Source organism: Drosophila persimilis, unplaced genomic scaffold, assembly GCF_003286085.1.
Source record: "Drosophila persimilis strain 14011-0111.01,24,50 unplaced genomic scaffold, DperRS2 tig00000191-arrow-pilon, whole genome shotgun sequence".
NCBI lineage: Eukaryota > Metazoa > Arthropoda > Insecta > Diptera > Drosophilidae > Drosophila > Drosophila persimilis.
The window spans coordinates 7202910-7229297 of record NW_020825298.1 but is presented as its reverse complement, the minus strand read 5'-3'; the positions used below and the strand labels follow the sequence as shown (position 1 = coordinate 7229297).

Sequence of the window (26388 nt, the reverse complement as noted above, 5' to 3'; positions counted from 1 at the left end):
TGCTGCTGCTGCCATTGTGGAACGAAGCTCTGTGTATCTGTGTGGTTGCTATGTGCTTGAGTATATGTGAGAGATGGAGTCGTGTTTTATATGCGCGACTCTTGCCGCCACAGCAATTAATCATTGCGACAGTTTTTCCCACACACCCCACAGGGGCAGCAGCAACAGCAGCAGAAACGATGAGATTGTTAAGCGGTGCTTTGATTGGACTTAAAGGTGATTTTTGCCCACGTTAGGGAGCACTCTTTCCAGAGTAGTAATCCCCATAATAATATCTGCTTTAATGAATCTCGTAAGGCAATAAGTTCTAACATAAATCTCTGGTCAATATAGATACTAAGTGGAATAATCTAGTATCGATATGGATCTTTGTGAACCCTGGCTACAATGTATCGATGTGTGGAAGGAAAACAGCCCGAAGACACTGCAATATGGCTTCAATTTGGTTGTAAAACACTTTAAATACTTCAAAATCTACCCCAGTTTACATGATGACTGCCTCTTTCCTCGCATTGAATAGAAAAGTTGATACCCCCTTTCGGATTTGTCATAGAGCCTGCTTTAAAGCCCTCATCCTCCCCCCACCCAGTCCCATCCCCTCCTTTACACTCACCTTGATCGCCCCAATGGCGTTCTGTTTAGTTGCGAATGTTACGAAGGCGCAGCCCTTGCTCTGTCCGGCCTGATCCCGGAGCACGGTGCACTCCTCAATGGTGCCGTGGCCCGTGAATAGCTGCCTCACATCGGCCTCCGTGTACTTTTTGTTCAGCATCCCGACGAAAAGTTTACGCTCTGTAAATACATCAAATGCATAAAAGCAGAAAGCTCGGTTTAAAATAAAAACGAATGCATACAAAATGTTACAAATAAAATAAATACTCGTACTCCTCTACTCGGGGTCGTACAAGTTGAAGTAGAAGAATGCTGGCACAAAATTAACATAAATAACAATTGCGGAAATTACGTGAGGCGGGTCAAGAGGTCGTCCAACTACGCCACATCGACGGGGGGCGGGGCGGGCGGCAGGCCAAATGTTTTCATTTGTTTTAAAGCCAAACTTAATGAGTTGCCGATGCAGAAGGGAGTACGAGTACGGGTCCGAGCACCGAGCACCGAGCACCGGAGTGACTATTATTATGGCTTGCGGTGCGGTGTGCGGTACTTTATCCAGCCCTCATCCACATGGCTGTAAAAATGTTGCCCCAGCTGAGGCTGAAGCTGAAGCTGGGACTGCTGCCTGGCTGATTGACTAACTGACTGACTGAATGACTGACGTGCGCTCCAAATGGTGGCCATAAAAATGGCATTAAAAGCGCACACACACACACACACACGCACGCACAGGTGTATGCATGTGAGTGCAGGGATATGCGTGTGTGCAGCTTTAAAGCTTACAGGGAAACAAAGGTGACACAGAGCTGAGAATTTGGCTGTTTTCAAGCTGAAACTTGTCTTCAAATTGCAAAGGAATTTGTATATGTATCGCTATTGACAGCAATTTTCCTTAAAATTTGTGGTTTCATGACAAATTTAAGGCTCTCCTTCGCACCTAAAGTCTTAACTTTTCTATAGATCTGTGTTTGAGGGTGGATAGAGTTGAAGGATGTAGTGGGACTCCAGCTGTGAGTGCAAAAGAGTACAGGACAGAAGTCATGGTGCGATATGCTATGTTTCTAGATTTCACTGTATTTTACACGTGTCCGATCCGAGCAATAACAATGTTGGATATTTATACATGTCTGATGCATTCATTGAGCTATTTGATTACCTCTTATGTTCTTCTGTAATTGCATGAAGATTTCTAGGACTAACCGTAGAAACTAGGAACCTCTATTCTCTAGAAAACTCGAAGAAAACTCTCTAGAAACTCTCCCTTCTCTAGCATCTACAATTTGTTGCTCCCATCACTGGCTCCACATCCAGCACCCTGGACCCCCCACAGGTGAAAATATGTTCAGTAGATGTTTTTTATGAACTCTTAGCTGGGTCTTAAATACGTTAATGAGCTCCCAATGTGCGTGTCTGACTTTACCCGCTTAACGATCGACCAGCGCAAGTATTTAACCCAAATTGTGCAACACATGGCGTATGAGTGATATTTTCGGGACTTTCCCTCGAACGGGGGAGTGTGCAATTAATCAGGGAACAACTTTGTAAGCAGCTGGGACCTGCAAGGGAAAGGAACTTTAAGCTGCAACAATAAATCGTCTTCATCTTTGCCCTGTATATGCACATATGGGTGGTGAGGGGGAGGGGGACTACTAGATCTGGTGGTCCTCCAAAAAAGAGAACATTTGTAGAGGGAAAAGTTTTGTGCATGGCAATTGTTATGCTTTATCTGAGGCCCCAGTCCGGAGTGGCAAAACTTTTTGGAGGGTGGGGGGATGGGGGGTGGTGCGCACATGCAAAAGACTAAAAACGCAATCGCAACAAATCGAATCAATGCAACAAGAACGGAACGAAACGGAACAGGCGGACTGCAGCAATAAGAAGGAAAAACTTTTCATTCTGCAACACTTTCGAACACTCTCCAGCAGCCACTGGTTTTTCCTCCCTACCCCCCTCAAAGTTTTGCCATACGCATTCTGAGGGGGATTGCTCTGGAATTCTCTCAAAAACAAACTAAGCGTGCGTTCAAACCACTTTTGATACTCTAACTGGCACTGGAGTTGGGAGGATCACTGCGTTAAGCAATGGGGCTTGGACTTCAACGGATGAACCTAAGGCTAATGCATTCGTGGCCTCATTGGGTTTAGGTCTCTCTTCAAAGTATGATTTTCTTGCTAAAAATATTCCACAGAACTGAAAGGCCTACAGTTCTAAAGAACCTCAATCGCTGGCTTGTCTTTGGCTTCTACAAGGGCATCCATACATTCACCAAAGCCCAGACTTGGTGTCGAAACCCCTTCATGGCAGGGGTGTCGTAAAGTATAAATATAGAAAATTGTGTCGCTGCAAGGGAAGTGATTGGAAATTGTTGCATTCGCCTGGCGTTGGCACTGGCTGGTGGAGGTGATCCGTGGAGACCCCAAGCCCGAGCACTCAGAACGCACTCAACCTGTTAGAAGGCTCCCCCCAGTCCCCACGCCTTATCGTGTGTGTGTGGGGAGGAAAGTTTTTTCCAACTCGAGGCATTCCTGTGCGCTAAACATATACGGAGTACGGACTGGTTATAGTTCTTCTCTCCGGCTTTTGTTCAAGCCTCTCCTGCATGTCTCCTGCAGCCTCCCGCCCTCTTTGGGTCTCTGTCCGGCACATGTGTGAAATTTATTTGAGGTTAGTTCAGGTGTGACACGGAAAGTAACATTTTATATATTTATTGTATGGATTTGCCATTTTAAGTTGAAACTTTGCCCGAACCGAAGATAGCACGAATGACAAAAGGAGGTGAAAACTTATTGCCGACACCTGAGTCCTCTGCCTCGTCCTCTCCTGCACTCCCGCACTTGAGCAGCTTGTTAAGGACCTCTTTTGTATTTGGCATCGCTGATTGGAAAGTTTTATGCGCACGTGATTTTTCCACTGATGATAAAAGCGGTTGGCGGAAAGTCCAGGTCCAGGCCAAAGAGAATAAAAAAAAGGGAATGGAATTCTGAAGTATTCGCTTTTGTTTGCCATTGACGTGGTTGAAATTGGTTGAAGATCGAATGCCACCCCCCGCCACCCAGTCCCCAAAAAGGAAAGCCCTTCCTTCGTTCATTAAGGTTTATGGCTCATTTCCATGGCTCATTCCCATTGCCATTACCGAGCACTGGTAGCTGGTAGCAATCTCCGCATTAATTCGGCTTTAGGCAGTTTATCATTTGCACCTTTTTTCGGGGAAGCCGCAGCGAAGCAAACTGCAGGAGAATCTCATTTGAGTGAAGTCAGTCTCCCTTTTTGCCCTGTCTCTGTCTCTCAACCAGTACTTATCTCTCTTCCTCTCTCTCTCTCTCTCTCTGTGTGTCAGTCCTCTGGGCCATTACAGTTGCAGAAATTGCAATTTCACGACAATTACCACAAATTGGTTTCCTCAACTGGCTGGGCGAACATTTCGTTTCGTTTCGCTCGTCGTCGTCCTTCGTCGTCCTTCGTCGTCCTTCGCCTTCGCTTTCCGTGCCTTCCGCCTTACAATTATGCAGCAAAGTTCTTCGCTTTTTTCGGGGATGGAGATGCCGAGGGGCGTAGGAGAGATGGAGGAGGACTTCCGGTTGTGGCATATGCATTGTAAGTTCATCCTTGGCAGCCTCTGGAAGCGGACCAACTCTGCCATATGATGTCGTTAACTGTCTTAAGATTTATATGCCACAGTCAAAAGCGGAAACTGCACTTATATGCTGGTCCCTGCAGCTCCTCCTCTCCACCACTACCTACTCGTGGGCCAAGATATGTCCTCATATATTTCACTTCACACTTGAGACATCAACTTTTGTGTCAAGCCCCCTGCCACCCCCCTGGAGGCCAAAGTTTGTCATGTGCATAATATTTTTTTCCCCCCTATAAAATCTTTTAACTTATTGGACTTTTCTGTGGAGTCAGCCAAGCATTAGATTGCATTCAATTTGCATTACAATTAAGTTTTCTCTCTCTCTCGCTGGCAGGGCGAAAAATAATACTCAGACCCGCTCGTAATTATAATATTTCTCCGAGGCTGTGTTTGTGTTGGCTTAAACGAATTAAGCGACGGCCCTGTGCAAATATTTATAATACTGAGACGGAAGTCCGGAAATGACTGGCATACTTTATGTACTTTCTGGCGGCATTGACAGCACACCCACGCACACACTCAACTGTAAATACACACACGCAGATATGTAGTTGTAAATGATACGCACTTAAGTATGCTCTGGGAATAGTTGAAAGATTTCGATGGGCTGAAGACGAAGGGTGGATACTCTTTCACTTGCCGTCAGAATTGGAGACGAAAAAGCAAAGCGAGTAAGCCAGGGGTTACTGCCCGAACTAATCTACACCTAATGAGAGAATATTTAATTATTTTTCAATAATTATTCCCTTATAATTCTCTTGAAAGAACAGGTCTCATTCAGTAAGTTTTTATTCATACCTTCAATTGATCGAACAATATTTTAGAATAAGGAATACTCGTATCGTCAAAGGGCGGCCGTTACATATAAATATTTTTCAGGCTATACAGTGCTCTAAAACAGAAGCATCGCTCGCACGCACACCTTTTGTGCTGTAGAGTAAAAACCACAAACAAAAGTCAAACGCATTAAGCTGAACAATCGCATTCATGGCAACGAATGAAGCGCATAAAACTTGGTCGAAGGAGATTGTCAACCCCATCAGCTGAGATTTGCATATATCGGATGTACCAGAAATTTGCCACTAATGCGAGGAACATTAAAATGAGGTGGAGCTGCAGTAAAGGGATGCAGGGAACAGAGGAGATAAATGTTAAACACGCCAGCCAGATTTATACAAAACACACACTCACACAAGGATTCATATCACACATCACACTTGCACACACACTCTCTTGAATGGCGGAATGGGAGTGTTGGAAAGCGAGCAGAGAACATTATTCAAAGCATAGCCTGGGGCGCTTTTCCCAGCAAGAGTGAAGCTGTAAAGCAATACATATGTAAAAACAGATGTGAACAAGTTAGCTAATGGCTATAACCGCCCCTCCCCCTCCATCCTACATCCCAATAAATGCCACCCAGACACGGAGCATCATTTGAGGAATTATTATTTATATTTATATTGAAATTGGGATTTTGACTTCAGTTTCTGTTCGGCTGTAATGCCATTGTTTAACTTCGATTTCCTTGGGCTATTTAACTGCTTCTAATTTCAGTTGTGTAAGCACAGCTGTAAGAAATGCTAGTATTTCGTGTCCATCAACCTGTGTTCTATCTTCAAGCTTCAATTGAATCTCCAATTAATTACGATGCAAAGGTATCCATTGTATGCTCCTGTCTAACCACTTTCTAATCCTCTACTTGGGGGTAAGTCTTGGCTCATTGTGTATCAGGTTTCAATTAAAATTTTGCATAAAACATGGCCATGCTGAGGATATTCTGCATTTGGTAATTTCCCTCCAAAATGTTGAACATTTTCAATTAGAACACAAACACACACGAGTGCGAGTATCTCCTGTACTGTGTGTGTACCGTACAGATTAAGCGCTGAAAGCGTTCCAGGCAGGCCTGATAAATGAAAATGCCATGCACATGCTGCCATGCGGCTCCCAGCACAAAAACGAGACCGAGTACAACTTTCAAGTGGAGGAACCCCTCCCGAGAGTTGCCGGAAACTTTTCACATATTTGTATCTGTTTGTGTTGTTAAGTAGTTCCTACGTTCGTTCGCTTCGCTCTCAGCTGCATAAATATTTATTGCACAACATTTCGAGTGAGAATGCAGAAAATTTCCATTGCATACTTACGGGATTGGGGACGTGCTCTGTGCTCTGTGCTCTGCACTGCCCTTCCTCTCTCATAATTAATTTAAAGCCCCCGCCAATTGAGAAAAAATGTTGTAAAATGCGAAAATTATGATACTCATTGCTGGTGCGGGGGCTGCCTATCAAAATGCACTAAAATGGGCATTACACATACGATATGAGGGGTAGATATCCCTATGCCTCATACCCACAAGCCGAATTGTTCATTCCCCTGTTGGCCAGGTTTATAGCCTACCCCGAGGCGGGGCACCAGACAAACTTATTGCGGTGCAGAAATTTTTATGTTTTAATTCAATTAAGCTCCCTGGCGGTGTTGAGTCTCGAGAGGAAAAAGAAAGAGAGACACGGAGAGACAGAGAAAGGGAGAAGGAGAGACCTCTGTGGGCGACGCGTTTAATGCGCACAAATTTCGACATTTCTTTCCCGTTCCCACTCCCATTCCCATTCCCACTCCCTCCCTGTCTGCGCAACATATTTGCATAATTTTGCAATAATTGACAAGCGGAAAATGTTGATGCGGAAACGGAAATTAAAATGGAATTTTCAACTAAAAGTTTTCCTTTTTTTTCGTATTTTTTTTTTGTGCGAGTGTGTGCCAACGTTTTGGCACCCGGTGACATTTTGTAAGAAATAATTATGTGCATGTAATTAATTTAGAACAGGACAAGGAGGGCTTTGGTGGTTGGTGCTTTGAGCTCTACTTTTTTGTTACAATAGAATAAATATTTCCGATACCTAGAGCACGAGGGATATACTGATCAATTGAGATATAAAGACGACTATTTCTTGATTTTTCACTGGGTTTTGGACATGGTTTTTTCATAGGTTGTTAGGTATAGCGTTTTCCAATTTATCTCTAGAAAAAATATCACTGACCGCTCTAAGGATGCTTATGCAGGTACAAAAAATGCATTAGCACATCCAATCAGATGGACATTTTCAACCACTGTTCATCCTTCTACAAAGGCATTACCCCTCCCCTCACCGCACCACACAAACAATAAACAATAACAAAGAGGGAGAACGTTTTGATTCGCAGCTACGGCCGCGCTGACTTGTGGACCGACCACCTTGCATAATTTCATCATTTCACCTATTGCTTATCTCTACTCTTTTTTTTTCCCTTTGCTACTGCAAAGAGAGATCAATTAATTTCATTTTCGTTTCAGCATGCGCTGCAGCTACACCGCGCACTGTAACTCTCTTACCAGTCTCTCCATCTCACTCCCACGCCCACACATCTTTGATCTCTTTTTGCAGTAGCAGAGGAAACCGACAAGAGTAGAGATAAGCAATAGCACTAGGTGGTCGGTCCGCAAACTCCCTCTTCGGCTATGTTCAACGAGAGAGAGAGAAGAACGAAGTTTGCTGTTGTATCATGAGCAATAGCAAAAGTAGCCGAAGAGAGCGGGTAAGAGGGGTCAATAAGAAAGAAGAGCAGGAGAGCATTTGCAGCGCTCTCATTAAAATTTTTTCACCGGTAAATGCGTGCGCAAATGCGTTTGCAAGCCAGCTCCGCGTTTTAATTAGTGAAAAACTCCGATAATGGTGAAAAATACAACGAATTAAATGTCGCGCCGGTTTGTGAAGTGAAGTTTAATGTATTGATGCAGTGATTAGATGTTTAAATGTACCAAACATGTTTTGAATGAATGAAAATGAGTTGTATCAAGGGCGGCGGCGCATAAACAAGCAAAATGGCAACAAAAAGGCAGCGCGACAAAGGAAAAGTGCAGCAATGAGTGACATTTGTATATTTATTTCATATAAATGTAGGTAAACCTATTTTTTTGCATAAACTCTTTTCAATATGTGTGACAATCTAAATTGTGTTATTGTTTCGTTGTCTCGTGAGTCTCACGTGAGTTCCAGCAATGTGTGTGTCCCTCTCGCACTCCATGATGTATTGGTGCAGGGAAGAAGAGAATCAAAAGGGAATGAGTGCTTTCGTTCCAAGTGAAGTTCTTGTTAGGGTGAGGTATTCAAAATACTGCTGATCTGACTCTCTATTGCTTAGTTTGTTTACACGAACTTCTGCCCTTAGTGCCTCACCTTAAATTAATAAATTAATATGCCTTCAATATGTGCTCTTATTAGAAATCATTTTGAGATTCTAGGTCATCATCAAAAGCCGGGCATGTCTGTCTGTCCGTCGAGATGAGATCTCAGAAACTATAAAATTATCGCGTATAATCATAAACGCTAATGACATTCGCGCTGGCAACCGCTGCGACAAATGTACGAAATCATTAAAATCGCCCAACTACCCCTGGCTCCACTACCCTACCAACTATAGTACATCCCTATACCCATCCCTATCCCTATTACTATACCCCTCCTAACAACAGCCAGCAGTCCTGACCGGACGGCGTCATCGACTCTGTCGACAGGAGCCAGGAGCCCGGGCACGTTTCGATTACGTTGGCAACACTTCCGGCCCGCGAGCGCCACAATTTCCGCTGCAGCAGCAGCAGCAAAAAGAGGGGAAGCCCCAGATGAAAGAGAAGAAGGAGAGAGAGCGAGAGAGATGGAGAGCTGCACTAGGCACACTGCCAGCTGCCCCCGAGGAGTGGGGAATGGATCGGAGGAGATCTTCTCCACACCAACCCCCGCTGCTGCTCATTTTGGCCATTCGCTTGAAGGGTTCATTTGTGTGCTGTTATGTGAGGGATACTTTGTGAGTCTTGTATTCAATTCGGATACCCATCAAAGGGGGTTCTACAACTATGATAGGAGCTTGGAAAAAGGATCAGAGGGGGCTAACATTTATGCCCTGGATTCCAATCAATAATAGTATATTACAAGAAAGAATATTTCGATCCTCTTCTATCTACAAAATATCCCCCAAGATTATATTTCTTTTAAGTGCAATAAATCGTACAAATAGCAGAACTCCTCCTTCCAAACGAACTAATTTTCCTCAAGAGTATTCCCGCCTCGGCTTTTCCGCTTTCCTACTTTGTTGCTGCCTTGTTGCTGTTTTTCTTATTTTTTTGTTCCATCCAATGACCGTTTCTGGCTGCCTTTGTGCTCTTCATTCAATTACCGCTGCCAGCAGCTATTCCTATTCTAATGTGCGCCCCCAGCCCCCAGCCCATCCCCCCGCCCATTGCTGATGTTCTCAAGTGCTTCACTGGCAACTTGCCCTGAAGATGAGATACGCCTGGGGAGAGAAAGGGAGAGAAGATAGAGAGCAAGCGATGAAGGGGGGAACAAAGACTGCAAGTGCAAGGGGTTAGAGAAAAAAAGTCATAGAGGGGCCAGCGACAGCGCTTAATATTTTCCTAAATCTTGTATGTAATTTTTTGTGTTCTTTTTTTTTTGGAGGTTCTTGGCAAGCTCCAATCCACTTGGCGATGGCTGGATTGGAACTACAAAGAGGTTTTTTTTTCTCAATGACTTAATGAAAAACCACTTGACCAAAATATCAATCAGCAAAATGTTCGCCTTCAATTGGATTTTCCATAAATAGAATGAGTTTTTATGTTATCCCCTAATTGACGGGTTGATCACGAGAGGAACACGAAAATCTGCAGGGAAATAGTGCAGGAATTTGGACAGGTTAAGCGGCGTGGCTGCATCTTTCAGGTACATCTCGGATACTCGGTGATTAATTTGAATTACACTTTTTTTGTTCGGTATCTCATTATTTGCCAGGTCTGTGTTTCAGTGTTTCAGCGGCTGACGGGGCAAAACTGGTTCTGTGACGCACGTGTTCCCTGGAGACAATAAAGGTTGTTGTTGTTTGTTGTTTGTTGTGGGAGATACATTTGACGTCGTATCTTATGTCATTTTATCTCTCATGCCTTGCTGCACATTTAATCTCGTAGATTCTTTCCACTTCTCTCCCACTCTCCCACTCTATCGCTCGTTTTCAAGGTGTTTCTGCATATTTGCGGCTTTTTGGGGGCTGCTAGATGTCACGTCAAAAGTAATTTTGATTGCCAGTCTGTGGCAGTCGACAGCATCTCCCCCCGCTCTCCCTCTCCCTCCCCCGCTCCCGCGAAAGTTGCTCAAATCTTCCACTCCAGACACTCGTAAAATATCTCTTTGAGCTTCTCTTCATTTTTTTTTCTTCTTATTTTTTGTGACTTGCCTCAATATGCGCTTTGCATAATAATGAGGGGATCTTGAGGGAGCGCAAGTGATGGCTATAGGTGATTACTTTGGCGGCAGAGGGAGGAGCAGTTGGAGGAGGAGGTGCTCCTCGTGAGTAGATGCTTATAATATGCACCTTTTTTCCCTTTTGATTTGGGGCTTTTCAGCCTTTGATTCTGTGTAATAAAGTCATTAGCCTTAAAGGGAGGATGATTGAAAGGCGGGTCTCAGGTGGGAAGTATAGAAATTCTTTAAAAATCCACCATCTGTAAACTAAAATATATAGAAGATGATCAGATGCTGGATATAACACTAAAGAACATAAGAACATTCTGAATCTATAAATGCACTGCCTTAAAGTACCTTTGGAATGCGATTACCCTCCTCGAAACCTGCCTATCTACCATCTTAGGAAAAAGCCCAAGTCTGGCTCCTGCTGTACTCAATTTAATCCTTTCTTAAACATCTCCTTGCAGGCCTCCCAAAGCCGATTCCTGCCAACTGAAGCTCATACTGGATGCTTAGCACATTTTGGGCCCTGGCTCATAATTAGCTTAAAATTCCTGAAGCGGAATTCATCTGCAAAATGGCTGGGGCTGCAGGCACAAGGATTGCCAGGCTCCAAATAGCTAGAGGCACATATAACCAGTATATAAGGTAAGTATGTATGTACTTTGGATATAGAAGATACTCATCCGCCCGATTGCTCAGATAAATAGGCAATAAATGCGCATTTCGGTTTTCTTTTTTGTTTTTAGTCGATTTTCCCAGCACCAAGGTTTGCTCTTTGATTTCTTTTCGTTTTTTTCTTTCTGTTTTGGTTCACATGTAAATGTATGCACACACAGATACTCAATGCTTATACATATGCATGTGGGGTGTGCGTGTGTGTGTGTGTGTGTGAGTAGCACATCCGAATCAATTGATTACGTATTCCACATTGTTGTGTATTTGTCGCGACAGAATTTCATTTCGTTCTTATGGGACCCTCAGTCGATCAGGCGACCCATTGGCCCCTCCCTCCCCCCGGAACCCCTGATTTCTCCACCCCTCCCCCTCCCCCTTAATTCCGTGCTGCTATTGAACTGTAACGCATTCAGTTTGTTGTTCTCCGGAGCATTGTCTATGCAAAATGCGAATGGATGTTGTTCATTCTGTGGTGTTCGTTGAACCTTCCTCTCGTTGGTTGTTCAGGCTTTTTGGTCACTTGTCTCTGCCTCTCTCTCTCTTGCTATTGCTTTTTGATGTTTGATTTGTTTGTGATTCCAGGGCGGGGGCGTTTCCACTGGGCGTGGCCTGGCCAAAAGCTCGGACAAATTAGCTGCTAAACAAATTGAGTTGTTCCAGTGCGTGAGAGAGTGTAGGAAATGAATGGGTTTGATCTAGCGACAGATTACTACATATAGACCAAAAAATGGGTTGGGAAATGCGAGAGGCATTAGATGGATGTTTCTATTGGGGAGTACCTAAAAAATGTGTGAACTATGGGGAGGATTAGCTCTTATTGAAATGCCCTTTGGTATCCAGTTACAACCGCCTTAAAGCCGCAACCCGAGCCACCTCTTATCTCGTACGAATATTGGTAAACAGTTTACCTTCCCCTCAGCTCCCGTGCCCCTTCAGAAGTGCCACCGAAACGTAGCTCGCTCTCCTCTCATCATAACCTCAAATTTCATATGCGACTGGCATACAGATAACCCTAAATATTCTCATTACCGGGAACTATTCCTCAGACAGTACACCAGCCCCCCCTCCGCCCTAAGTACTCTCCATATATCTGTTTTCTATCATTCTCTGGTTCTGGTTCGGGTTCTCTCTTCGCTACTCAGCCCCCTGTTCATCTCCCTGCCCCTCCAGCAATTGCCTCCCCGTCTAAGTTGGCGCATGACTTGCATATTTATGCGATATATGCGAAATGAATTGTTGACTTTGAGTCCGACTTTGACTCGGGCCAGAAGCGTTTAGAGCTAACGAAACCAGCGAAGACGCAAGCCAAAGCAATGATAAAAAGCGAACAAAGCTAACACAAAAAAAACCTAAGCTATAAATAAATTAAGTGCATATTTTAAAAGCAATTCAATGCAGCGACCAGCGAAAAAAATACAAAAAAATAATGCATAATTTTTTGGGAAGATCAAATAACGAGGTACTACTTTATTGTACGAGTTCGTACCCCTCCGAAATGGCGGCAGGGACTGGGGGACGGGGGGTGGGGGGCAGGGAACATAAGTCAAAATGGCTGTCAGTCAAAAGTGAAGTGTAACATCTGTGTGGATGTGTGAGAGAGTGTGTTGTGGATTTTAGAATTTTGTGGCATTATAAATGTATATCTGTGTGTACATATCTTTCTCCTCCGTTCTCTGGCAACGTGTGCAAATGCGTTAACATAAATGTAACACGTTTCGCTGTGGTAACAACAGCAGCAGCAACAACTATCCACATGTCACGTAGCTTTTGCATGCCACCGACAGAGCCGGGCCCCGAGACCCCAAGGCAACCCAAGAAACTGTCACATCAACGAACCGGGTATGACAGACACAGAACAGAACCAGAAGAGGTAGAGGACGGGGAAGAGGCACCAAGAAGAAGACCATCTTAAGGGGATGGCAGTGCTTGATGGAATGCACTTCATTGGCAGACTTTTGGTCTACTCGAAACGATAGGAAATGCTAAAAATATAGGCACAGAAATCTGTTGGGTTGAGTAACCAAACAGTGGGAATGATGGTTGATTAGATCTTTAGCAGAACTGTGCTAATTGATCAGTCAGGCAGCTGCTTGCTACGGAAGTTATGCAAGAAACTAATGAACTTGCCCAACGAACAGCCAAACTATTGTCTAAGACTACGCCTAAGCCGCTACGTGGTTTGATTTCTTGGCAATAAAGACCCTTAAATGTTACATGAATGGAATGAGCTATACAAATTTTACTGAATTTGGTTTCTATTGCTAAGATCAAGGGACCCTTTTCTTTCTTTCTGGACTAGTGGTATAATATTAGGTATAATTTTCTAACTAAAAAATTAAGTAGTTTTAAAAGGGTTTTTTACAGATTTAATAGAAATGTTTTAGAACATTAACAGAAGACGTTATCGAGCAGCAGATACCTTTGATACCTTCTCTGATCAGTGATGCACAGGCAGTGTTGCATTGAGATCGATAACTGATATCGTGGCAGTCAGTTTGAACATCAGTTAATATATGTATATAATATAATTAATGCCACATTAGTTCTAGAAACTTGGTTCTATCCGTATTAGTAGTCATATCTCATCTCCATCTCCATCTCTTTCTAAATCTAAATATATCCCAAAACTAAATTAGTTTTTAAGCCAAAAACCAGAACCAAATATACACACATATAGATGTAAACGAGATAAGCCAACAAACTCAATATCAAAACTAATTCCCCGTCCCCCCCCTACCCCACTCCCCCACTCCACTGTACAGCCAAATGTTTTCGGCCTTCAGAGAGGAGAGAGGAGTGCAAAAAGTCCCTTGACAAAGCTAAAATTTAATTAGCTGCCCAGCAAGTGGCGTTTACAAATGAAATTACACACACACAATCACAGAGGAGTATGCATGCTCCCCCTCTGTCCCCCCCCCCCCCCCCCTCGCAATGGTTTAACATTTAGCCACTTGGCGCGAAAAGGGAAATAAAATACACGACAATCCAACAAAAAAACAAAAGAGTGGAAAAAGCATGGAACTTGCATCGAAACATGACCCATGATACCCCTTTCCGGGATTCCCCCCACACCCCTCTGCCATTTTGTTGCCTTTGCAGAAAATTGCATTGCTCTGTAGCTCCCTCTAGCGGCCCGAACCCGCTGTTGCTTTTGTAATCCTCGCAGGAGCTTCACAATAAACACGAAAATATAATTTGCAACGTTTTTGCAGGCGACGCGCTTCCGCTGCCAAAGAGAAAAGTTGCAATGAGTTTTAGACAATAGATGGTACAGTGGGGTGTCGCTAAAGCGAACCAGCTGGGGGACAGGGGAAAAGAGAGCTGAATTTATTAGTTAAGAAAGTGGTTCCCCCCGAAAACCATTGGGAAATCGGGTTACTATACATAAACCATCAATAGAAGGGGGCTATGACTTATGGGATTTAGGAATTACATCTATCATCAATCAATCAAGCATCAATTTTGAATCTAAGGCTTAGAAAGTACACCTTTCTATTACATTTTCCCCTCTCTATAACCATAATTGAGCCCCTGCCCCTCCAGTTGCTGCCAGTGCAAGCCCTTTCTGTGGGCCTTCACTGTACTAGGGACTGCGGACTGGTTGGGCTTTGAATCAACGGTTCCCCACGCAAGTAACACTAATTACCTGGAACTAAATATGGCGCCGGATTTGGTGGCGGCAGCCAATACGTTGCCGTTATCGCCGGATACAACTGATGGCCATTTGTGGTCATGTTTGTGGACATCGTTGGCGGGTGCTGCTGGTTTTGGTTGGGGTTCGGGCTCTGATGGGGATGGCCATGGCCATAGGGATGGTGCTGGTGCTGGTGCTGGTGGTGGTGATGCGGTGGCGAGGGCGAAAGCTGCGGATGATGCTGCGGCGAGGAGCCCGTGGAGGAGCTCAGTTTGTTGTAGCCACTGCCGCTGCCACTGCCACTGCCGCCGCCGCTGCTGCTGCCGCTGCTGATGATGATGTTGTTGTTGTTGCTCTGGGGGGGCGATGGAGATGATCCTGGATTTGTTTTGCCCGATATAGTGCCCAGGCCCAGGCCCATGCCCAGGCCATTTCCATTTCCATTTCCGTTTCCGTTGATATTGTTCGCTGCAATGATGCTGCCGTTGCTGCTGCTGCTGCTATTGTTGTTGTTGTTGTTGTTGGCGGTATTTGGATTGTTGTTGTTGTTTAAGGAATTGCTGCATTCCATGATATTTGGATTTTTCATATTATTTATTGGCCGCTAGATGGCGCCACGACAGTGAGCACACGTTAAAAAATTCAAAAGCGAAATTTTATTTGTTTTTAGTTTGTTTTATGGGCCTCCTGGGCTATATTAAAAACTACAAAAACCAATATTTATTTTATTTTATTTTCGTTTATTTGGAGGGGAGGGCGGGGTGCGTGATGCGCGGGGCAAGGGCCATTAAAATGCCACAATTATTCACTTGTGGATAATTTGAATTTTATTTGCAATCCACACACAAAAGCCATTTGATATTTTCACTCTTCTTTTTTTGCAAGCGATTTGCACGGCGTTTTTATGGTCCTGCCATTTTCGTATAACTAATTAATTTGCCATATTCTACGGGGAGGTGCAATCGTACTCCCATTTGCATTTGCAGTTTGCCATTTTGTAATAACGCCAATATTTTTTTTATTATTAGGTATCATTACTTTTTTCCTGTCTTCTTTCGGGTTTTTATTTACTTTCAATTTGTTGCACATCCCCGGCCCCGGCGCTAATGGGCCAGACATGACCCGTTTTGCCTCGTAAAGATATAGATATACGATATTTGTTTTTACTATTACGATTATTATGGCGATCACATAGCGCAGTTATTTGATTTTCAATTTAATGGCCGGCTAAGCTTTCGCTTAAACAATTTTTATTTGCCCTCATATATAGATTTCCGAATGAAAGGAGAACTTTTAACTCTGCCTGCCTCTCAGCCACGCCCATAGCTATCTCTCTGTAGCCCGCTCTATAGGTACTTTGTATATAACACCTGCCTGAAGCTCTAATCAGCTTGAAAAATGCTTTCAAGCAACAAATGTCTGTATTTACACAAGGCCACAAAAAAATATACAAAAATTGAGCAAATAGTAACCGAAAACGACTTGGAAAAACTTAACAAACCAGCAACTGTTCGACACCTAAATATATACAGAAAAACAGAAAACAATGCCTCGACTATCAAGTTGGGTTTATTTCCATGTGAAATTCCTCCGAGCCAAACGGGGGTTTGGTATTACGAAGGGCTTGTGCCTTTTCTCAAGAGGTACGATCTGTAGCCAATATCTTCTATTCCTAAAGTTCCCAAAAATCACTCAAAACTCAAACATATCTCATCCATCAGAGCTATCTGCTCGGAGACCAATTCCCACTTGGTTACAATTGATTTTGTGGCCGGGTCCTCGTGTTTGTCAATCAATTTCTTTGAAATTCGAATATTTTCTGTTTGGTATTTTCTATTTTGTACGACGCTTGGCTTTACTTGACTTTTCCTTAGTTTTCCTCCCCCGAAAATCCACCTGCCTGTCTATTTTCAATTTCTTTTGACCCAACTAAAATTGACGGTTGCCTATCTATTGACAGACTGCCTAAAGACGACGAAGACGATGATGACGATGTCGGATGCTGATGGTTTCTTGTTTGTACATGGCCAACATATAGACATAAATATGCGTAAATAGACAAGTTTCCCTGCTCCTCTCTCTCTCTCTCTTTCTCTCTATATATCCATTGCTCTGTCTATAGGCTATAGATCTCTCTGGGAATGTAACTCAGAAACGAAAGAAAGTGCAAATATTGACGAGAGTTTCCCAACAACTTGCAGGTGGAACCAAAAGTGGAACAGTCTTTCTGTTGTTGCAAAACAAATTGATTCGTCTCCCCCCACCCCCACCACCCCACCCCCAGTACAGTACAGTACAGTACAGAATGACTATAACTATACTCCCATGTGTACATATCGTTGTTGTGACTGTTGTGACATTTTTTGTAATCATTTTGGTAACGCTTCGCTGGCCTCTAGACGTATTCAAAATGTGGCGAACTCTTCCCCCCCTCCCCCCTTAAATGCTTATTAGGCGGGCTCTGAGGTCTTGAGTTTTCCCCCAATTTTATCATTATTTGTAACCCACTTTTGGAACAGTTTTGTGCATTATCCGGGCAGAAACACAATTATCACATCAACTTCACTTTTACACTTTTACACTCTTCCACTCTGAACTTTGCACCACCTCATGTGGTGTTTTATTATAGTTGTTGTTGCTTTTGTTGTTGTTGTTTGTTTGCTTTGGTTGCTGTTGGTTTTGTTAAATGAAATTATTCAGAGCGTAAAGTTACGCTTTTCCATTATAAGCGGGCCATTTGAAGCATGATAAATATTTATCAAAAAATGTAGAGGCATTGAAAGTGAGTTTTGAGACAATTTCAATCAAGGGAGAAAAAGTGGGATTTCTACAGAAATACTAGAGGCTTTACAAAGATTATTTACACATATTTTCCAATAAATTTCGTCCATTACTCAACGAAAAATATGGGACAGGTTCTCCCTTGGAGTACACCATATTTTTAGGATTTTATTTTGTGCTTTAGAGATTTTGACGAGCTGTTGACATATTGTATTTAATATGGGCTGCACTCAAAGTTTTATCTCCTCGAAAATACCACGAAAAAAAACCCGAACCCGAACCAAAATCTGACATGTGACAATTTCCGTTTGTCGACTTCGTCTCTGAGTGGATATTATTATTATTTTTTGGGTGGAATATTCCCTCGAATAGCAGGCAGGCATTACGTGAATAGAAAATACATTTTCTATGGCCCGCCTGGGTTTCTCTATTTGCATTCGAACATTGGACACACTTGTTCTCGGTTTCTCGTTTGTTGATATTTGCGCAAATGTTGTACAATATCGTCTACGAGAGAGAGAGAGAGAGAGAGTACCTTCGTTTGGTTATATGGATTATTGACTTTAGGGCGCAGTCGGATCTCCAAGCTGACCTTGAAGGTGGGAGAGTGGGGAGCAGGCGAGAGCAGAGCTCATCTGTAACCTTCATCGGCGGCTATTTATGGCCCGGCACACCCAGCTCCAAGCGCCAAGCTCCCAGCTCCACAGTCGAGTCGAGTCGCGTCACTCATCCGTAACGCGAATTGGATCGGAAATCGGGTATTTGCTATACAATATTGTATGCCTCCCTCCCATTCTCTCTCTTTGAGCAAAGCTAATCAGCTGCTTTCGAGGTACATACATATTTCGGGATAAATTGCACTCGACACGATTGTTGGGGCTGCGATTGGGTTTGGGGTTGGGGTTGGGGGGTTCATTGTTTTCACAGGTAAATAGAGTTGTTACGTAGCACACGATATGTCCAGACAGTGGAGACTGGGTTGGAGAAAAGAATATCTTTAATGTGGAGGTTTTCATCGTTTTCTTAAGGGCATTTCCATAAACTTATAGTTTTTGTTCTATAAAAATACGTTTAAATTGTTTTCAGTCCATTCGAAGTCGAAAAGATATCGCTGGAGAAGGGTCAAGGGTTTTGAAGGGTCTTTTATTCCTCTAACTAGTTTTTGGGAGTACTCTAGCTCCACTGTTGTACAATCCTCACTTTTCCCTACTTTAACACACTTTTCCAACAGTTTCCCTTAATATTTATAGGAACATTTCAGTTTCTGTGCATTTAAGCGTCAGTTTCTTAGATTCTCCCACTCCTAGAGTATTTATAATTTCTAGTTTATCCAGTGATCACTGTACTTTCAGCACTTTCAGACCAACCAAAGTTCTTATCGGGCCGCTAATTATGCAAATGCTATGTGCATTTCAAATTCTGATTTACACACTCCAAAAGGCGACACGTACACGTATGCTTTTGGTGCAGTCGCGGAGTGCGAGTATCTCCGTATCTGAGAGATACCTGGCACGGATCGGCGCACGTCTTGAACTTTAACTCTCGAGAAGCGCGTGCGCGGCAAATGTCTCGCAAATCGGTTTACAGAATTCTCCGATTACAGCCGGCGATGGCGGTGGCACGTCTCCGATTTAAGAGTATCTGTTAGATACCCGGAGAGAGAATTTCGGTAGTTTTTTTTTTCTGTTTCCTCCGTTTCTGTCGATCCGAAAACGCGACTGATGTCTGGGCGATTGAGTGACAAACTGCTGCCGTCGCTTATTTTGTTCGCTGCCGTTTCGCGCTTCGTTCTGCGGTTTATTTTGCTTTATTTTATATTTATTTTCTGTCGTTGTTGCTTCCTTCTCTGTTTGTTGGGTTTGTTCTGCCGTTTCTGCAGTTGTAGTTGTAGTTGTAGTTGTAGTTGTATCTGTATCTGGTATGTACTTTAGCCATTGTGTACTCAGTCCACGATGAGCCCGCCCCGCCCCGCCCGTCTGCCGTCAACGGAGGCGGCAACACAGTTCGAATGCTACAAACACTACAAAATTATCATTATTATTGCTGCGCTGTGTCAAAATGGCAACGGCAACAGCGAGAGGGGGGGAAAAGCGCCTGGCTAAAATGGGAAAATGATGAAGATTGAATGATTGTTAAATTGCACTGCAATGGAGCTCTCTAGGCTGCTACCAGGCCCGGCTAATGGGGGACAAAGGGAGCTCTCATAGATGCTAGATACTTTAGCAGATCATGGACAGATCGAAGATAGCAAACAATGCTCAGATATATGTATATCATATGCAAATCGTAGATCTTAAAGAGTTCTAACCAATAAGGAGGGAGCCAAGACCCCTGTTAGTCCTTCCATCTCTCGTGCCTTCTACCCAAAACTTTTGTATATGTTTTATAGAGAGACAGGCATGATCCCATGATCCCCCAATCTGCTGAGACCATCGGAAACCCCTTTATCTCTTAGGCAAACCGCATTCCCCAGATGGAATGCATCTCTCAGATACAGAAATCGCCATCTTAGGTTGCCTCGTATTTCGTTTAGTTGTCATATTTGTTCTCGACTCTACCTGTGTGGGGCGTTCACTTTTGGATCTTGGCTTTGGGGCCTGTGTTTATTTTAGTTTCGAATTTCAGCAGTCGGAAGCGAGACGGCGTCGCGACGACAGTTGTTTAATTTATTTGTTAACGGCTTGGAGCTAAGAGCTTCAGCTGTGCAGCTGAATCATAATTCAGCAGAAAATTATAAGTTATAAACAATATTGTCAGCTGAGCCTTTGCGAAGGGCACTAGAAGGGCTTTGAATACGCCCATCTCGGCAGCCCTGCAGTCCTGTATTCCCAGATGTATCTGTATCTGTATCTGTATCTGTATTGGGGAAATTTAATTAAAATTAAACACAAAACCGAACCGAATCGAATCGAATCGAACCATATGCCGCAACAAGTGCTTGGCGAGGGGGGCTGAATGAGGGGCAGGGGCATAATAAAACAATACGCCCCCTAATTACACAGATATAGATACGCCAGAGCCACAGATACATTGGGGAAACACTTGAAAAGAACAGACGCACAGGCCATTTTCGATAATTGAAAATAATAATTAAAATTCTCTGATTGAATCGCATTGGGGGACAGGGATAGGGACAGCGACAGGGATTGGGGCTCGGTCCTCTCTCGACTGACGTCCACAATTGGACTGAAAGAAGGCCATAAAAAGCAGCAACCACTGGAGGGCAGCATACATAATACAATTTGTATCTTTTAGTATGCAAAACATGTCGCCTGCTCTGGTCTGCACTTCTCTCTCCCCACTCTCTCTTCGTTGCTTCGTTCTTTTCCTTTTTCTTTTGGGTCATAGAGCCCGTTAGCAGTATTTGTCCATCAGAAGTCATCATGGAATTGGTTGTCATTCACTTTGCGCCTTTCCATAGAATTTATAACCCCTTCCCCTTCCCCTTCACGGCCCCTCGTGCGTGATTTCTTCAATTAATTGTTGTCTCCGACTTCTGTTCGACTGCAGAGAACTTTGAGGCATTGCACAATGTGTTCTCGAGCGACTGGCCGACCGGCCGACCGGCAGCAGTAGTTTTCCCATCATTGTATACCCCTAATTGGTGGAGGAGAACCCATGAAGAACCTGTTGAGGGTTCTATTGTGCAGCAACAAAGTCAAGGAGACGTTGTGCATAATTCCAGCTGAAAAACAATGACAATTGTCTAGCATAGGAATCTGCATGGAGTGGTTGGAGTTGAGCAATATGGATGGCCCAAGAAATATGGAAAATTGCTGACAGTTCGAGAGGGGAGACGTTAGAGGGGAGAGTGGATAGGGGAGCCCTTCAAAGTGGAGAGAACAAAGAGCTTGTAAATTCTATTTGCAAATGGGTTACTTTACTTAATGGATGAATTGATTGGGAATTGCAGAAAAGAGTTGCTGATGGATGAGAGCTGGAGATCCAGGGAGAACTCTGCCAGGAAATAGGGAACCCAAAAGAAGAGACTCTATTCTCCCCTAGAAGAACACATCTCAAAGGCTTGCGAAACAGTTTAAAGGTGGGTCCAAAGGTGGAACTTCATAAAAGATTCGATTTTGATAAGATCTGCCAGCCAAGATCTAGCCTTAATTGTATGTAAATACTTTATCCATTAAATCAAGTGCTCAAGAGAACTCTACGCCAGTTCATAGATTGAGCTCTGGCCTTTGGCTGTAATTAAAACAGTCCAAAGGCTGAGGTACATTGTATGTATCTTTAACATTTATCAACGCAGCTTAAGCTTCAGCTAAAAGCACTTTGCCAGAGAGTTGGAATTACTTTTGAGCCTCATCTTTCGAAGCTAATAAAATTTCTATAAATAGTTCAAGCATTAACAGGTTTTTAGATACAGTACGGAGTATCTAAATATCTACTCCTGCTTTTAGTACGAGGTGTCTCCAAGCTCCTTGTGGAGAGATTTTCAGCCAGCCATGGCCACTTTTCCTTTTCGATGGTGGAGCAGGTCTTGCCTCATGCCATTTTGGCTCAGAAATCTGGCAATTATTCACATATTTCAATTACCGTTCGTCAAGCGTAAGATATGTGTGTGCTGTGGTGGCACACATGACAAGCCGCAGCTGCAACTGCAACTGCAACATCGGCCACGGACCATGCCCGGATGATTGCAACACAGAATGCAACGCACTTTCAACACGCAACCGAACGAATTTCTCCAATTTCTTCAGTCGATGGCATTCCTCGGATACTCGCACTCGATCGCAAGCGGCACGCCATCTCCGGCTAGAATCTCGCAGATACAGATACAGATACAGATACAGATACAGCTGCTGAGAAGCAAAACAAAATGCAAACAAAAACACTAGACAGCTGACTCGAGCGAAAACGGAAAATAAACTTAATTTTTGAGATGCAAAAAAAAGGTAATTATAATGGAAATGAAACTGAAAACTGGTTGGGGCCAAGCACGAGATCTCTGAGTGACTGAGAAACTCAGAGAAGCCGGCGATAGAGACAGAGAGAGAGAGAGAGAGAGTGACTCAATCTTGGCTGCACTTCTCAGATATGAATTTACTTTTGTTCTGGCTTTCGTTCCTTTTTGCCATTTATTTATTGAGAAATGCTTTGCATATTGTTTTCGATTCTCTGCCGTGTTTACTTTTTGGCAATTGCCAAATCGAATGACAAATCGAATGAGTTTTTGGCATGGCGGAATTAATGTTTTTATGGCATTTATTTTGGGCCTCATCGAAATCGGTTTCTAGATACATATGTATCTTTGCAGGCCACATATTTTGCGGTAGATTTACCAAAGCCATTAAACCAATGTTGGTGGGGGGCGGCAAATCTTTTTCAAATATTTAAATTAACTTTTCAGAAATTCTTCCGCTAATTTTTTAGGAATTTTCAGCTGTTGGCAGCCGAAAAAAAAAACCAAAATTCTTGTAGTTTCTAAACGCTTTTCCGCATATATAATTTCGTACATTGAAAGTCTTTAATCTGTTACCACAACGGACATTTGTTGGCAATTTCCAGCTAATTCACTCAATTACAAAATCAACGATGATTAAGTACAATTCACATAAAAGTTTATATAAACAAACATCGACGAGTGTAGAGTGTGGAGTGGCAAACGAATCAATTGGCTTTTGCAATAGTTTTATCAATACTCGTATCTGTGAGATACATTGGGACGGGGCACTGGGACTGGGACTGGCACTGGCACTGGGCAAACGGTTTTCAATTAAGGCAGCGCCGCGTCGCGTAGATTTAATTTAAAGAATTTCATTTAACGAAGTTGACCAACCACAACGTGCGCGGAAGATACAAATACAGATACTCAGATACTCGGATACACTTCGATCGTGCCGCGAATGGCGACAACTACAGTACGTACGTACGTATCTATTGGATACTTGTGCTCGACTATCACTGTGTCGACGGCCAGGCGAACGAACGGCGCAGAGCAGAACAGATGTCGGAACGAGGCACCGATCGACGATCGACCGGCTGACTGAATGGTGGAGACTGAAAAAAGCCCCGCTGCTTGGATCTGCGCCCCCTTTTCGATCAATTGCGCTGCACTTTGGCGTTTCGTTTGCTGCTGGCAATGCTGCAGCACTAGCGTTTGCCGGCTTGCTCTCTCTCTCTCTCCCCGCTGTGCTCTCTCTCTCTCTCGGCAAACAGCTGTTTTGGACACTTGTGGCTTGTGGCTCGCGGCTGGTTGTACGAATGGCAATTAGCCACGCTCGTTGCCGTTGCCTCTTGACGTTTGTTTACTTATGTTTGCTCGGGGAGTGATCACCAGAGATGACAGAATATGCTTTCGCGCTCTCTCTCTCTCTTTGTCTCTCTACCGCATTCGTGCCGGTTTGACTCAGCGCTTTTTCTGTCGTGTTATCGGAGCGGATACGGAATGATTGGAATAGAGCTTCCCCCTAGGTTGCCAGGGAGGTTCTTGATTGAATTCTGATATGTCTGGCCTGGGCTTATAAACAAAGCTCAAGATGGGGGATCTGCTTGCTATATTTGAGGGCTCTTTAATAGGTATTCACACAGACAGATGTACACTGTGGGACTGTTATTTAACTTATATAAAAGAATAATAACCTAAGTGACTGTAGTACTTATTTTTTAAATATTTATGATTTTTTGAACAAGTTTAAGGTAAATTCTTCAATCATTCCATATCAAAATTTCAGTTGTAAAATATCATAGGCTTCGTAAATTAAAATGTATTCTTTTTAATAGTATTTATTAATTTATTACTATTATTATTAATTATTGATTAATTAATTTCGAGCTCTGGAACTCAACTTATTACAATCGATATTTACCCATCGTCAAATAATATCCATAATAATATTTTTGTCATATTTTTTTAGAATTTATTTCATTGATTAATAAATTAGAACCTGTATCTTAAAATCCCTTTTGTTTCTTGATTACTTATTAATTACCTTTTTTTTCAATTATATATTACATACAGGTATTTGTCATTTGATTTAAGCTCATTAAAATACTGATGAAATCTGATGAGATACATTTTTTAGGTGCATACATTTTATGTAAATTAGAAAAAACCTTTCCTAAACATGAAATTACACAAAATCATTGAATATTTTGCCCCAGAGTCTTTCAGCCGTCCCTCCGTACCCCTCCCCTTCGTTCGAGGCCCTGCCCGCGTTTCAGCAGCTCTCATTTTTCAGTTTTTTCCATTTTTCCTAACACATTTAATGCCAAGTCAAGTCGAGTCAAAGTTGTGTGCTCACTTGACAAGATCGCCATCGCCACGACCTAAAAGGTTTCGAGACGCGAGCAATTAACATCAAAGCTAGAAAAAACGAGCATCTGTGGCTCTGTGTGTATCTTTCGAAGTGTATCTTGCGGAGTGTATCTGCCAGCTAAACGGGCGATCACGGCGGCGCGAAAATCAATTGGGAAGGGGAGACCCGAGAGCCGAGAAAAACATAGAAAAGCGCTTTGTTTGCACACACCAGCGACCCACAGGGGCCCGCAGAACGTTTCATAATTGAATCGAAAAGTGTGCTAATGTGACCAGCGGCAGCAGTAAGTATCTGCGAGATACAAACGCAAATTGCAAACAGGCAAGTGCATTCTCAGATCTGAAGATACCGCCATTCCTTGGGGGCAGAGAACTCATACGGTGGCCTGCGGCCAAAATTGATACGACGCTGTCAGCGCCTGACAATTTGCAAATGAATAAACCCATTAATCCGAAAGCCAACAGGCGGACGAATAAAACCGTGCCCATATACTCGCATAAACGCTGCCTTAGATCTACTTTCATTTGCACGAATCTCATTAATTTGAGTTGATTGTGCATCGCACAGAACGGCCATCGATGGCCAAGCAGAAAGAGACGCCAAGATGCCTCCAATCCGATCCGATTCGAGCCAAGCCAAAAGGGCATGCTAAAAGGCGGACAGCAGCAACAACGACTCTGACAGCGACAAAGACGACGACAAACTGAAAGGCAGAAGAGGCACAGGCACAGGCAAAGGCAAAGGCAGCTAAAAGTATTTAGAATTTCTGGCATTTTGTCAAGTGTCGCCAAAACATTTCGCACAACACGCAACACGGCCCCAGGGAGCGACAGAGATGGAGAGAGTCCCAGCAAAAGCGAGACAGATAGAGATGTATGTATGGTCTGTGGCTGTGGCAAGTCTCTTGCACTTGTTGCATTTTCAGAAATTTGTGTGGCATTTGAAAATGTTTGGCATTTGTTTTCGGCGATGATGCCAGTCCAAGGGAAAGGCTAAATCAGCTTTGTGATGGAGGAGGCCAAGAAGCGAGATACTTGATGATTTCCACACGTGGAAAGACTCTTTCCCTTCGGCAGAGTATTTAATCTTCTTTGTTTCTCAGAGACCACTCGTCAGGGATCAGGTTGTGCCTCCTTTATTTTGTGCTGCATGCAGCAATTAATTTTGTTGGCAATCAAAAAAGCAGACACTGACAATGCTCTGTCCGCCCCATTGAATGTTGGACACTTTTCATCTCAATTTTGTTAATATTCTGCCGAACATCGAGTGGGTCGCGAGGAGCAACCGATCAGCGGAGAGCGAGGGAGAAAAAGAGAGAGAGAGATTCTCGGTCGACTGGGCAATGCACGAGTGAGTGCCAATTTTTAGTTAATTTACCATAAAATTTCCGTGTTACGTATTTTTAATTTTGTGATTTATTTTCGCCATGCGTGCACACACTTGACGCAATCGAACACGAGCCCCGAACAAGAGCACAATTTTCGAATGGCTTTCGATATGCGGAAAGAATTT

The 26388-nt window shown here is 43.3% G+C and overlaps 1 protein-coding gene and 1 long non-coding RNA gene across 10 annotated transcripts in view; both read right to left on the bottom strand.

Annotated features, from left to right (window-relative positions):
• LOC6589383 (CUGBP Elav-like family member 1) overlaps positions 1–26388 on the bottom strand; it is a 53318-nt gene that overhangs the window by 11578 nt on the left and 15352 nt on the right. For 4 of the 9 annotated variants that reach the window (XM_026989226.1, XM_026989220.1, XM_026989221.1 and 1 more), the window contains one exon: positions 614–792. In XM_026989226.1, the coding sequence (XP_026845027.1) occupies positions 614–792 (179 nt within the window). The other 5 variants (XM_026989224.1, XM_026989225.1, XM_026989223.1 and 2 more) reach the window with 5 other exon arrangements.
• Positions 15580–23515, bottom strand: LOC113565849. The gene is made up of 3 exons (XR_003408830.1): positions 23487–23515; positions 19041–19481; positions 15580–15958 (listed from the first exon to the last, which is right to left on the bottom strand). It is a non-coding gene; the product is annotated as an uncharacterized LOC113565849 (long non-coding RNA).